Raw genomic sequence first — 12,312 nt, 5'->3', positions numbered from 1 at the left:
AGGCAACCGTTCGCTACAAGCGAGAAATCCGCCATTCCATTACGCAACTGATGGACTGTTCATCATCACAACTGCGAATACATTTCATTTATTTGATAATAGCTGCAGTCGCAGCAGTGCCTCTCTTTCAGAAATTCATGCATGTCCGAAGGAATGTTGCATCGTAATTCGAAATAACACTGTCAATGCAATATCGTATCGCCTTGACGATATGCTGCCAAACTAAATTTCACTATTCCCATGCCTGTTAGATGCGTTGATTATATCTCATAGTAAAGCGAGTTTATTTATAGAAACCCCATACCCCAGATGAAGAATGGTGGGTATAAGTGATAGATATCGCTACTGTCCAATGTTACACAGCATGCCCTAAGGGAATGGACGTGTAGCTTATCACAATCTTCCGGACTTTAAGAAAGGTCGCATTCCTGGCATGAGGAACATGCGATCATCACAACAGACATCTTACAGGTAAAGTGTAGTGACTGTAGAATGAGTGGTGACAAGATAGGCGCAAGACACCAGTGTGCCAAAAAGGCACGGGACCTTCCAAAAGGAATACACGACGAAAGGGTTGTGGAATTTTTCGGGTGGTTTTGACGAAAAGGCAGATGAATCAATTGATATCAGGGCAAAGATTACGGCAGCATTTCACCATGAACCATCGGGGATATTTTGCGGTAAGCTGGATTGAGGTCTATAGTTGTCATGCATCGCTTACCGCTACACTGTACCACAGCCGACAAAAAACCTGCTTGATGTAGAGACCGAGTCAACATCAAACGTGTCTGAAGATGATCTGATGTAAGATCAAAGGAAGCAGCGATTCTCAGGGTGTATTACTCTCCAAGTAGTGTGGGGAGCTATTGACTATGACAAAAATATTGATTTCGTAATTGTTGTAGGGAGGCTGCATGCTTGCCAGTGTGTTTTCCATCAATTTCCCATTTTTGAAATGCGAAATCCACTCAAACGCTAAAGTTTTATACGTACCAATTCCAAACAATTCAGGAGTTTCTGTCCACTTTTCTTGGGCCAAAAGCCGTTCACAAAAGCAGCAACTGCAAAATCGGCTATCACACGAAACGGTTGTCACTATAAATTCTGCTGAAACTAGTCCTGATCTTTTTCAGTGATGGCACTTGGCTTACTGACTCTGGATGTTCACTCTACAAACTCCTAACGGCAATACTCGGTACTACAGAAACTCTGCAGAACAAATAATTAGTTCGGTTTCTTTTGTATATTTTCTCATAATTAAAAGACTGCCAAATAATTAGTTAACTGAGAGAAATCTGAGCTAATATGACTAAGTATGTGATGGTGACGCAGAGAGCGGACACCAATAGATGGCGGTCGATGGTGAAGAAACCGGCAGCCTCGAACGACAGCGGGCGAGAGTTCAGCACTTGCGTCAGCAGCGGCTCCATCCCAGCACTTAGAAAGGGGCGCCCCTGCAGCGTGGCGACCCTCACCACCAAGTCGCGCGTGCGCTCTGCCTCGTCCACCGTCGCCGAGCAGGAGAGCACCACAGCCACCAGGTTCAGGATGTGAGACGTCAGCCACGTTGCTGCCGACGCCTTGGAATTGTTGACCACGGTGGCGTGGCTCTTCTCTGGCGCCATGCACATCACCAGGAACTCATACGCACCGTATATGAGAGCGGAGAGCGCTGTCGTCACGTGCAGAACCAAGGTGATGTCGAAGTGGCGTTGCAGGATTTCTGCTGCCCGCTGGAGAACTGCGTGTGCGTGCTGCAGCCGGACCACTCCAAGCTGGGTTGCCAGATCCGGTTGTCGAACATAGCCCAGGAGGATACGAGAAATGTGCTTGTTGCTGTGAGGAGTGGCAGTCGTCAGGATACAGTCGTTGAGTATACGAAATCTCTCTCGCAGTTCGAGTACAAGTGTGGTGATTTGTAGCAGGACGAGGGATTCCAGGCCCCTGATCACTACAGACAATATCCACTGTAATACGCGTGTATTCTCAGGGTACCGGCGAAAATAGACAGGAGCTAAAGCGAATTCTGCCAGGATTAGCAGAATGGAAATGCAGCACAACAGTAAGCCGATGAGATTTCCTCTTTCCTGCTTTTTGTACTGTATACGTTCATCGAAGTATTCGAGAGCTTCTAGAAACAGTCTCATGTCTCTCAACATAAACACTGTACTATGTGCAAATGGCCAAAGTACTCTTGAATAGTTGACTAGTCTCATTGCGACATCTACGATAACAGTGATTCGTGGCAGTTCCTGGTAAAGTCTGAGCATTGCATACATGTCCATGACTAATGTGGTAACCACTAAAAGAAAAGAGATATTAGACTTTGCTTTTACTACTTTGAATATCTCTGATGAATCCTCTCTAGACAGTTGTTTGGAGGGCATTAGCCCTGCCATCTCTAAGACTGTACACAGTGGTTTTATTACAACATAGAAGTCGTTAGTATGCATTTTATGAAAGGTTGTACTTTGCAGATCAGCTTACTTTTGAAATATCTTTCTACTTCTTTTGCTTGGTTCTTATACAGAAAACAGGCATCCCTTCAGACACTATAAAGCACACCTAAGCGAGCATTCTGCGCTTCTAGGCAAACCTGACAGCGAATGTCAGACCAACATTAGCTCTTGTACTAGTATGAAGGAGTGGCACGTGTTGCGCACTCACCTTAATTGACATCTTCCTCAAGTCACTTCCTTGACCTGTTTGCATTAGCAATATTGGCTACAACACATATCGTTTCTGTACGAGAGTGGTATTCAACCAAAGATAGTTTGTTATTTAATTTGCTCTAAGAATCCAAAATCAGTCTATGACATGAAGTACTTATTGGAAAATACACCGGACTTCATTTTCGAATTTGCCAATTCGCAATCGATTCAAAGGTAACAAATATGAACACTTGTAATCACTGTGGTGGAAACATATATCGTGTGCAGTAGCATGATAAAACTGCTTTCCTGCACAATCATATTCCATCCCAAAATTATTAAAGACTATTTAAGGAAAAATGCCCCCTCCCAATAATTAACGATGCTGTGGAACACTGCACAAATCATCTCGGAGCAGTTTCCTGCACGGTGACAACAAACCAATGGCATACAATAAGCTTTTAAAATTCGAATTCACATTTTTAGTCTGACTATTATTTCTCCCTGAATGGGACACAGCAGATATTGACGGTCAGTGAAAACAGAAGCGGAAAGATGAAAGAAAATTCAGAAATAGTATTGTGGATCCTTTACAAAAATTAATAAGAAACATAGCAGCAACAACAAATTAAGGAATAAGAATCAGATAACCCAAGAGGAAATTATTTGATTAAGGGCAGTACAGCAAAAAGAAATCAAAGCAAACCAGAAAGATGTCGATAGAAATTTTGAAGATTTTTTTCTGCTTATTGAACAATGGATAGTGAAAAGACTACATTACATTATTTTAGTAAATTACTTGGGCCATCTGATTAAGTTGCACTCTTTATGCTTGACCACCATATTTGTTTCTGAACACAAACTGGTATCTTTGCGATATCTTCCTGCCTAAATGTAAATTTGTCTTCCATAATTAACCTCTGTTGGAAGTCAACAAATATATATTAAAAACAGCATGCAAATGCAATTTCAGGAAACCAGGAAAAATTAAGCTGATGTAGAGATTCACGAGTCGCAGGCTGAACTATATGACTCGGCAACAAAACCGGAGCACCCAGAAGACATGGTCGGATGTTCATGTAAATTAGTTCGCACACACGGTATCGGCTGGTATACAAGATGAATCACCTTGCACGGCACGGCAGATATTGCGGACATGGAAAGTACTATTGATGTGTGGTTTTCACAGAATTCGCAGATAGGTAGTCAGAGGCTCGTATTGTTAGCCAATCAACTGGCTCTAACAATACTTAGTGTATTTTTTGTGCAGACATACAGTTTTTTAAATGGAAAAATGCCCATTGATATTAGCAAACTAAAAGTAGATTAAATTAGACTGTCAGTGGTGTACGTTGTCTGATTCTAGTGTGAGTCTTTTACGTGTTTTTAAAGTTCCCACACTGACGCTTGTACAATACCTGTGGCAGCTCACACTAAAGGACAACACCAGTGGATACGGTAGTTTTGTGGATTCTGTCCAGTAACGAAACAATTGACCATTACAGGCTGTGTTCAAAATGGCTACTGGCAGTGGCAATGCACGCTTCAATTCTGGTATGGAACGACTGCTCCAAATGTGCTAGCATTTCAGCGTTCAAAGGCATTTCTGAGACTGTTCAGGACGAACTACTACAATGCACGTTGGAAGTGTACCATTATGAAGTTCGTAAAGAAATAAAACGTGCCGATTATGTTACAACAATTGTCGATGAAATCTCAGGTGTGTCATGCGAATTTCATTTGGTTTTTGTTTTGCGTTATGTTGTTGAGGGATAACCTGTAGAAAGATTTTGCAACTTTGTTAATCCAAAATGTCGGAATTCTCATACTATAGTTGAGAGTATGCTGAAAGAAACTGAACCATTAATTAGTGATGATCGAGTCAAACTAATATCGCAGAGATACGATGGTGCAAACGTTATGAGTGGCAAGTCGAACGGGGTTCAGAAATTAATGAAAGACAAATATCGAAATGCAAACTACATCCATTGTTATGCGCATCAGTTTAACCTTATGTCTACGGAAGCCTCAGTTAATCGTCAAGCCCGCATCTCTTTTGCATTCCTTTCAGGTAATTCTTTTTTCTTTTCTAACTCGCCACAGAGATCAAAAGAGTCGCATAGCATTCTTCAAAAAAGCTTGCCCCCCCCCCCCCCCCCAGTAGTAGAAGATGTTTTTGAAAGCAGGGAAAAGTTTTGTTACTGTTTTGACTGAAACAATTGAGACTATAGAGCTATCTTCTGCTATTGAAAAGCTCATTCTTACAAACAAAGACCGCAAGATGACGAATTCATTTTCTAGCTATCATTTTTCTGTAAGATGATGCCTCATGCAGACATACTTTTTTCAGCTTCAGCAGATGGTAACCGAACCAACTACAGCAACCCAAGACAACGAGAACTTTGAAATCGTAATGCAAAACATCAGAGATGGCATTCACTCCATCATTAGCGAGATTCGTTTCGAAAAAGACGAAATGATGGCTGCCAGGAAGCCGCGGATTCTTGATGGGCATAAAAAAAGAGATGCTTTGGAAGCGTGCGGTGCCGTCCTTTCTGAAATAAAACTATGTTTTCAGTTCACTGGACACCTCATTGCAGCCATCTTGTTTGATGTAAATCAGTTTGACAAATACATCACAGATTTTTCAGAAAAATACCTTGAAATGAAAGAAACATGTATATTCCTGGAAAAAAGAAAGTTGAAGGGTGAGTTCAAGTCTTCTATGCTAGGCCTGAGTTGAGAGCAGAGGCTGACATAGTTTCGTTTCTTTCGATGATTCTAGAGGATGAACTTTGTGACACATTCGATGCGACTGTTAAAGTTTCGGAACTGCTAATCACGACACCTATGTCGACATCAGAATCTGGGCGGTGGTTTTCAGTGCTCAAGAGAATTAAAACGTTCCTACGAAACACCAAGAAAGAAGAATGACTGAGTTCCTTAGCCATCCTATCCTGTGAAAATTCATTCATATGCCAAGTTGAACATTTCAATCTGAGGTGACAGATTTATTTGCCAATAAGAAGAAGCGACAAATCGATTTACAATTTCGTTCCTACTAATTACTTTGAAGTTGTCTTCCCAAGGTCAAGTAGTTGCTGCTTTTGGTGAGTACAATGCTTCTAGTTTTAAATGTTGATAATTTGATTAAATTTGCTTCGCAAAATCCAGATTACAAGTTCGAATAATTTATACATGCTCTATTATTTCTCGTACTGACACTCGTTGTATAGGACACTTTTCTGTCAGTAAGCCGTGAACGTAAACAAACTAAGTATTTTGGCGGTTGAGGGGAGAAGAGCGGAGTGTGGAGGCAAGTCACGTCCCTCTCACAGGTCTGGCAGCCTGCGTCCGTGTTCTGCGCCCCTGCGACGGCAGGACCGACGTAATAACATACATATAGATCTCTGATTCCATTTGGTTTTGTGAGAGCCATATTCAAATCCTGTGACAGAGCAAGACTGCTCTCTCCGATCATTTTAAAATAAGAAAAGGAAGCGACCACCACGCACAACTCAAAGCAAAGCTGAGCACATAAATCATTTGGTAACGGCTAGAGCGCAGTTGTTAGCTAAGTTTGTTAGTGTCGTTACGAGGTAGTTCAGACCAGATATCTACCGGTATCTTAAGCAACCATACATCAAAACTCCCCCTGCTTGCGACTGCCACGTAAAAGTAAACGAACATACCCTGTGAGGAGTGAAGAATTAATATGTGAGCGCGCTTGCGCAGCTGTGTGTGCGAGAGAGATATTCGAAGTTAGTGCTCGTAGGTTTTGTATCTCGTGCAGACATGCGAAAAAGACAGTTAGGGCAACCTTTCTCGCTCTCTCTTATACAAACACTTAATATCATATTCTCCAGAAATATATAAATTTCTTACTGTGCATAAGAGGAGCGCCGTTGTAATAAGTGTTTAGTTCTGTTTCTCTATACGTTTTGTTTGATATAATATCTTTTGAAATAGATGAATTATCGACAAAATTCCGTAATACGTTCGATGCTACCGAACTAAGTTTCTTTCGGCACCACCAATGGAATGCCTTAGCGGAAGCCACTCCTTTACAAGGTGCCTGAGAAACCCACAAACGCATCTTGACTTTGTACAAGTGATGTCCCTGCCGAAAAGCATTTGTGTCAGTATTGCATTGTTTCGATCGTGAAGCCACGGCTCATGTGAGGGAAAACTGTTGCAATGTTGGGCGCCTTTAGTGATGTGTGTGTGTGTGTGTGTGTGTGTGTGTGTGTGTGTGTGTGTGTGTGTGTGTGTGTGATTGAGTGAATCAGTTTTTGTGTACCCGAATATCCACAGATAGGGCAGGCAATGAGAGAGGTAATGAGTGGGAGTAGAGATCTCTTTGTCAAGATCTTACCTCCTAAAACAAAACTTGTTAATTGGGTTGAACGTGGACTTGCATCATCTCCAGCCCCACTGAAATGCCTTCAGTGAGGCCCACAGCCCGTTATGGGAGACAGTCAAGCCCATGTGGCTCAATGTCGGCAAACACTAATGAAGAATCGCACAAAACGTTGAGGAAACCTTTTGAAGCACAGCTCTTCAAATTTTCCATAAAATGTCAAACAGAACATGGGAAGGGGGGGGGGGGGGGGGACATACACATAAGCCTAAGGCCTGATCATGGACATACATATCGGCTGGATCCATAGTTTTTTGTATGTAAGTCCACCAAAATACTGTATATTGCCTTCACCAAGGGTTTCAAGTATATCTTGGATACGCCGTAGACCCAAAATTCAATGTTCTTAAATCTATAACTTCTGAATTAGTTTCATTACTATCAGCAACGGGTTATTATGATGTACAGTTATGTGCAAGCTCATATTATTAATTTTATTTTTTGATTTGTTTGACATGGCATACTTAAAGGTATTTGGTTCTCTGTTAGCTCTATCAAGGCATTCTACATACTTTACATGACATAATTTACTATAAATGTTTATACACTACGTGTAATATAGAATACAACATTTAGAAACAACAGTAGCGCAGAAAAACGCACAGTTTACAGTCGCTCATGGGAAGTACAACAGTAAATATGAATTAAAAGTAGATAAATTTAAAGTATGAGAGTGGACAAGAGCGAAGGGGCAGAAGAGGGTAGAGACAAAGGAGTCTGAAAAAACACAATTAATAAAAATAGGAGAAAAAAGTGATGTTACTGACTGAGAAATCAAAAGAGAGAGAAGCGTAAGTCGGTGGGGGGGGGGGGGGGGGAAGGAAGGTTATGCAGTAAGGGGAAATTGGCGAAATGTATTAATCTATGTAGAAACTCTATGTGCTGACAGAAGAAAGTACTTTAGCTTCTTTTTAAAACCAACAGGGCATTGAAATGCTGAAGGGTGCAGGGCAGCTTGATCTAGAGGCACACTGCAGCTACATACGAGTTTGTGAATGCTTTTCTTTCATGGATCAGCTCAGGTACGGTTCTAGACCTGTGACACTGAGTATTTTGATCATGATGGGATGACAGAAACTTAATTTCTGATGTGACGTCATCGGCAAAAAATGATATGTGCAAGAGGATGTAATCGATGAGATCTGACTGTCATAGATGGAAAACAATAAAGGGCCCAGAACCGACCCGGTGGCACACTTGGGAGAACATGCTTTAAACGACTATTCATTACCACAGTCGTTCCTTCCTGGCTCTTCAAAACGATTTCAAATTGGGAACAATCTGAAAATTTTGGATATCGAATTTTTCTGAGTATGGTCTCACAGTAGACAGTCTATAGTGCCGATATGTGACCTTCCCTTCATCGCATATTTAAGGTCGTCAGATGTCTTTTTGGAGTAGTTCTACCTTTTATGCGAGTGAGTACTGGACCAATATTTGTCATTTAAGTTGAATTTACGTCAGTATCCAGTAATTTAGTTGAAAACAATATGTTCTGGAATACACTAGATAGGATACTGATTAGTCAGTAATCAGAAAGTGAAGTGGTTTCTCGTGCTTAGGGCTAGGTCAGACAATGTTTCTTATTTGTTGAGTAGTATGTGGTCAACTAACAGGAGAGAAATTGAGTAGGGCTGTTCAAATATGTACTAAGCTACATAAAACATTATTGATCGTGGTTATGCTAACATCGTTGTTGCCTATCCCTTCAGAAGGGATTATCATTATTCCTTTCCTTGTTGTATTTATTGTAACCTGTTTTAGGAAGAAGGCGATGGGATTATGAATAGTAATGAACAGAGTTTGGATATTTTTGTGGACATTAGTTCGTTGCCGAATGGGGTTTGACTACTGTTGAGAAAAAATTCATTCAGTTCGTCAGCTGAGACTCGTAAAGCAGTTCACGATTTTGCCTTTTCAACGCTCAACCTACGGAGATTCCTTTACAGAACCGCGGGTGTTGTGCCTTTGCATGTAAAGCAACGAGCGAGCCTGATTTTGGCATTGTGAACACGTTGCTTTATATTTTTTTGCAAATTTCTGTACCCTTCGTTGCAGTGTGTTTTCTAATTTGCCTTGGAACATCTGTGAGCAGAATCGTTGTTCATCATTTGAGGTAAATCACCTGCCAGGCAAGAAGCAAGAGTTTTTCTTACACGGTCTATAATTATGCAAACTTGTTTTTGATAGAGAACTGCGAGCTGTTCGTAACTTCTCAAAAAACGCCATCGGCTGTAAACGTTCTAATATTTTGTTCCCACCTGATTTCTGAGAAGTTAGTTGTTAGAGAGTCACAAGTTATATGATTAACGTTCTTACAAGTTATGTGACGCGATTTGAGCTTCGAGGGCTGTGAGGAATTGAGCAGAAATATATCATGTGCTGAGAGACCTGGAGCCGGTTATCCTATGTCTTTGACTGTGTCAGTCTTTTTCTTTGCAATTAAGTCTGAAACTGTGCTACTATGCACCATTTTGACTATACTGGAAGAATGCTCATGTTGTTGCCACCAGTATCCTTAGGTCATTGTGAAGGGAGAGACTGTCAAAAACTCTATGTTCATGTCTCCCAATAATGAAGTGATCGTAATTCCTGGCTGCATAGGGACGACACCGCTTAAGCACTGATGGCTCTGTACACTTAGTTCAGTGACCGTGAATTCAGTCTTTCATTCTTCGTTTGGTTTCAACATGCTTAGGACTCGTACTTGAGGCCAGATCAAATATATGTGACGTTACCCCCACCCCGTTTGTTCGGACTTTCAGCCTTAAGAAACACACAGAGTGACTCATCTGCCCCTACCCATATCGTTTTATGCAACCCTAAGCGTTACATCTCGCCTTCAAAAATTACGCACGAGACTTTCATGTTCTGTCGCTCGCTACATGCAATTTTGTGTACAGAAAAAGTTCACAGGACCGTTTTGTACGAAAATTAATGAAAGTAAATTTTCTATTCGGGCACTTTTTAGCTACTGACCGAAGTTTCCGAGTCATTCAAGAAAAATGAACAGAAGGGACCTTCAAAGACTCCCCTCTCACACACAACCTCCACCATCTGGATTTCTAGTATGTTGTTCATGGTACTCATTCTACCACACTGAAAGAATTTGCGCTGCAGGAATTATTCGACTTTTTTGGATCTTAGTCGAGCCTTTACAGGCTTTGAATTAGACGTTTGTGTAAATTTTACATAACAGTTTTGTAAATCTGAACAGCCTAAAATAAACAATTACATAGAGTCATTCATCAGGTCTTATAACTACGAAACTACTGTGCTCGTAAGAGTTAAGTTTGATTCGAATTGTCAACGTAATGAGTTCTAGAATAATGTTTTCAAAAGTCGTTTTTCTCTCATTACCTTCCAAGGCATGTTTAAATTAGTAAGGTGAACCAATAGCCTGTGGCATAATAGCCCAATCAGTAGACACCTAAAAAGATCGAATATCGGAAGTAGTTGGTATCGTTGGATATTGTTCACAGTGTTGGAGAAAGGGGGGGATGGTGGTGCTATGAAAGACTTGCTACAAATCGTGACAGGTGAAGGATAAATGTGAGGGTGGAGTTACGTTTGAATAACTCGAAAACACTAGGTTTCCAGCGGAAATTAAATTTGTTACAAAAAGGAAATGTTTTTTTTCTATTGTACTAAAAAGTGGTTGGGACTCGCACATAGGTGTTTGTCATCACATTGCCACACCTGGATCACGAACCCGACCACTACAATGTCGTCCACTCACAGGCGAATGAGTTTGGGCAGACTCGCTCTGCAGAGAGTGTCGGCGACTGGTTCGTCTGTGTGTGGTGGCTTTCACAGACGCTGAAGGAGAGGAAATCACAGACTTAAGGTTTGCTGAGTTTACAGAGGTATATGAAACAGAGAAGATATGGCCGAGATGGTGGCAAGTGTGAAACATTATTGCTTTAACGATTAAAAGTAATTAATATTGTACAGTTCTGCACAGAAAGAAAACGGATTGTGTACAGCGCTCATTCTGATAATGGAGAAGCGTAAACTTAATGACTGTAAGATTAGCAGAGAAATCTACAATTCAGTTAGAAATTACAATTACATTCTGGAATTAGCACTAGTTGTGATTTTTCTAAGGAGACCAGGGATGACAAAGAATCGGTGTGAGTAATATAATCAAGGAAAGAGCAGTTATCACAGGAGCGCTATTACAAAGAAAAAGAGAACTTTCAGGCAAAAGAAAAACACAAGTATTCGCTTTAAGTCAAATTATATTACAAGTAGCTTTAAGTAAAGGCACAAGGCCGAAAGGAATTACAGGTTTATAACAGATTCAAAACAACACTTTAGATAATAAACAATAGCGCACTAGTTGGAAGCAAACCAATACATGCAGTGTTATATTTACAGCTTGGTTCATATAGTTCAAGTACTTAATGCTATTCAGTTCTCTCATATTTGCAACTGGTATTATCAGCGTGGATCTACATGTAGGAAGAACTTATACATTGTGCAGAGATTATGTTTCCGATTTTAATGACATTTTCTGCTAGGTGATTATTAATACATTTTCATCCAAATGTTAATCCACAGAAATTGACTGCACTGCTGCATATTCTCAACCTCCATTATGTGAATGTCGTGAATGTCAGATAGGCTGACGATTGTCACAATCTGTAATACACCCTCAGCATAAATATTTAATAATAGTGTCAGTAATAATCAGTGAGTTCATACTTGAAGCTTTGTGCTCAAAAAGAGAAGCTTGACTGATGGACTTGTGAAATAGTAAAGTGTTTAATTAAGTACTTGGCTGCTGAGCAAATGAGATCTGACCCAGTACGACTAAGTACGTGATGGTAGCGCAGAGGGCAGACACCAGCAGTCTTCGGTCGATCGTGAGGAAGCCGGCAGCCCTGACAGAGAGCGGCGGCAGAGCCACCACCTGCAGCAGCATCGCCTCCACCTCCGGCTGCAGGCCTCGACGCCACCCCAGCGTGGCGGCCCTGACCACCAGAACGCGAGTGCGCTGTGCCTCGTCCGCCGTCGCAGAGCAGGACACGACCAGAACAATCACGCCCACGAGGTACGTAGCTATCCACTGTGCAGAATATAAGATGGACTTGCTGATCACGATGTTACGGCCGTCTTCGTGGTCAGTCCAAAGCATCAGAATCTCGTACGAGCCGTATATGAGAGTGTGTAGTGCTTGAATTACTTGTAGGACCAGAGTGAGTCCAAAGTGTCGCTGCAGCAATTCCGCTGCACGGT

At 41.3% G+C, this 12,312-nt stretch overlaps 1 protein-coding gene across 1 annotated transcript; it reads right to left on the bottom strand.

Moving 5' to 3' along the window:
• Positions 1–1,280: 1,280 nt before the first annotated feature.
• Positions 1,281–2,285, bottom strand: LOC126335711 (putative gustatory receptor 28a). Its single transcript, XM_049999167.1, has one exon. It carries the CDS (start codon positions 2,283–2,285, stop codon positions 1,281–1,283), a length of 1,005 nt encoding a protein of 334 aa, XP_049855124.1.
• Positions 2,286–12,312: the final 10,027 nt, after the last annotated feature.

The sequence above is a fragment of the Schistocerca gregaria genome, chromosome 2, assembly GCF_023897955.1.
Source record: "Schistocerca gregaria isolate iqSchGreg1 chromosome 2, iqSchGreg1.2, whole genome shotgun sequence".
Taxonomy (NCBI): Eukaryota; Metazoa; Arthropoda; class Insecta; order Orthoptera; family Acrididae; genus Schistocerca; species Schistocerca gregaria.
The sequence above is the reverse complement of the archived record's forward strand: the minus strand, read 5'-3'. Positions and strand labels throughout refer to the sequence as shown.

Coding starts and splice junctions, on each gene's coding strand:
- LOC126335711 (XM_049999167.1), bottom strand. CDS start 2,285: ATGGACATGTATGCAATGCTCAGACTTTACCAGGAACTGCCACGAATC.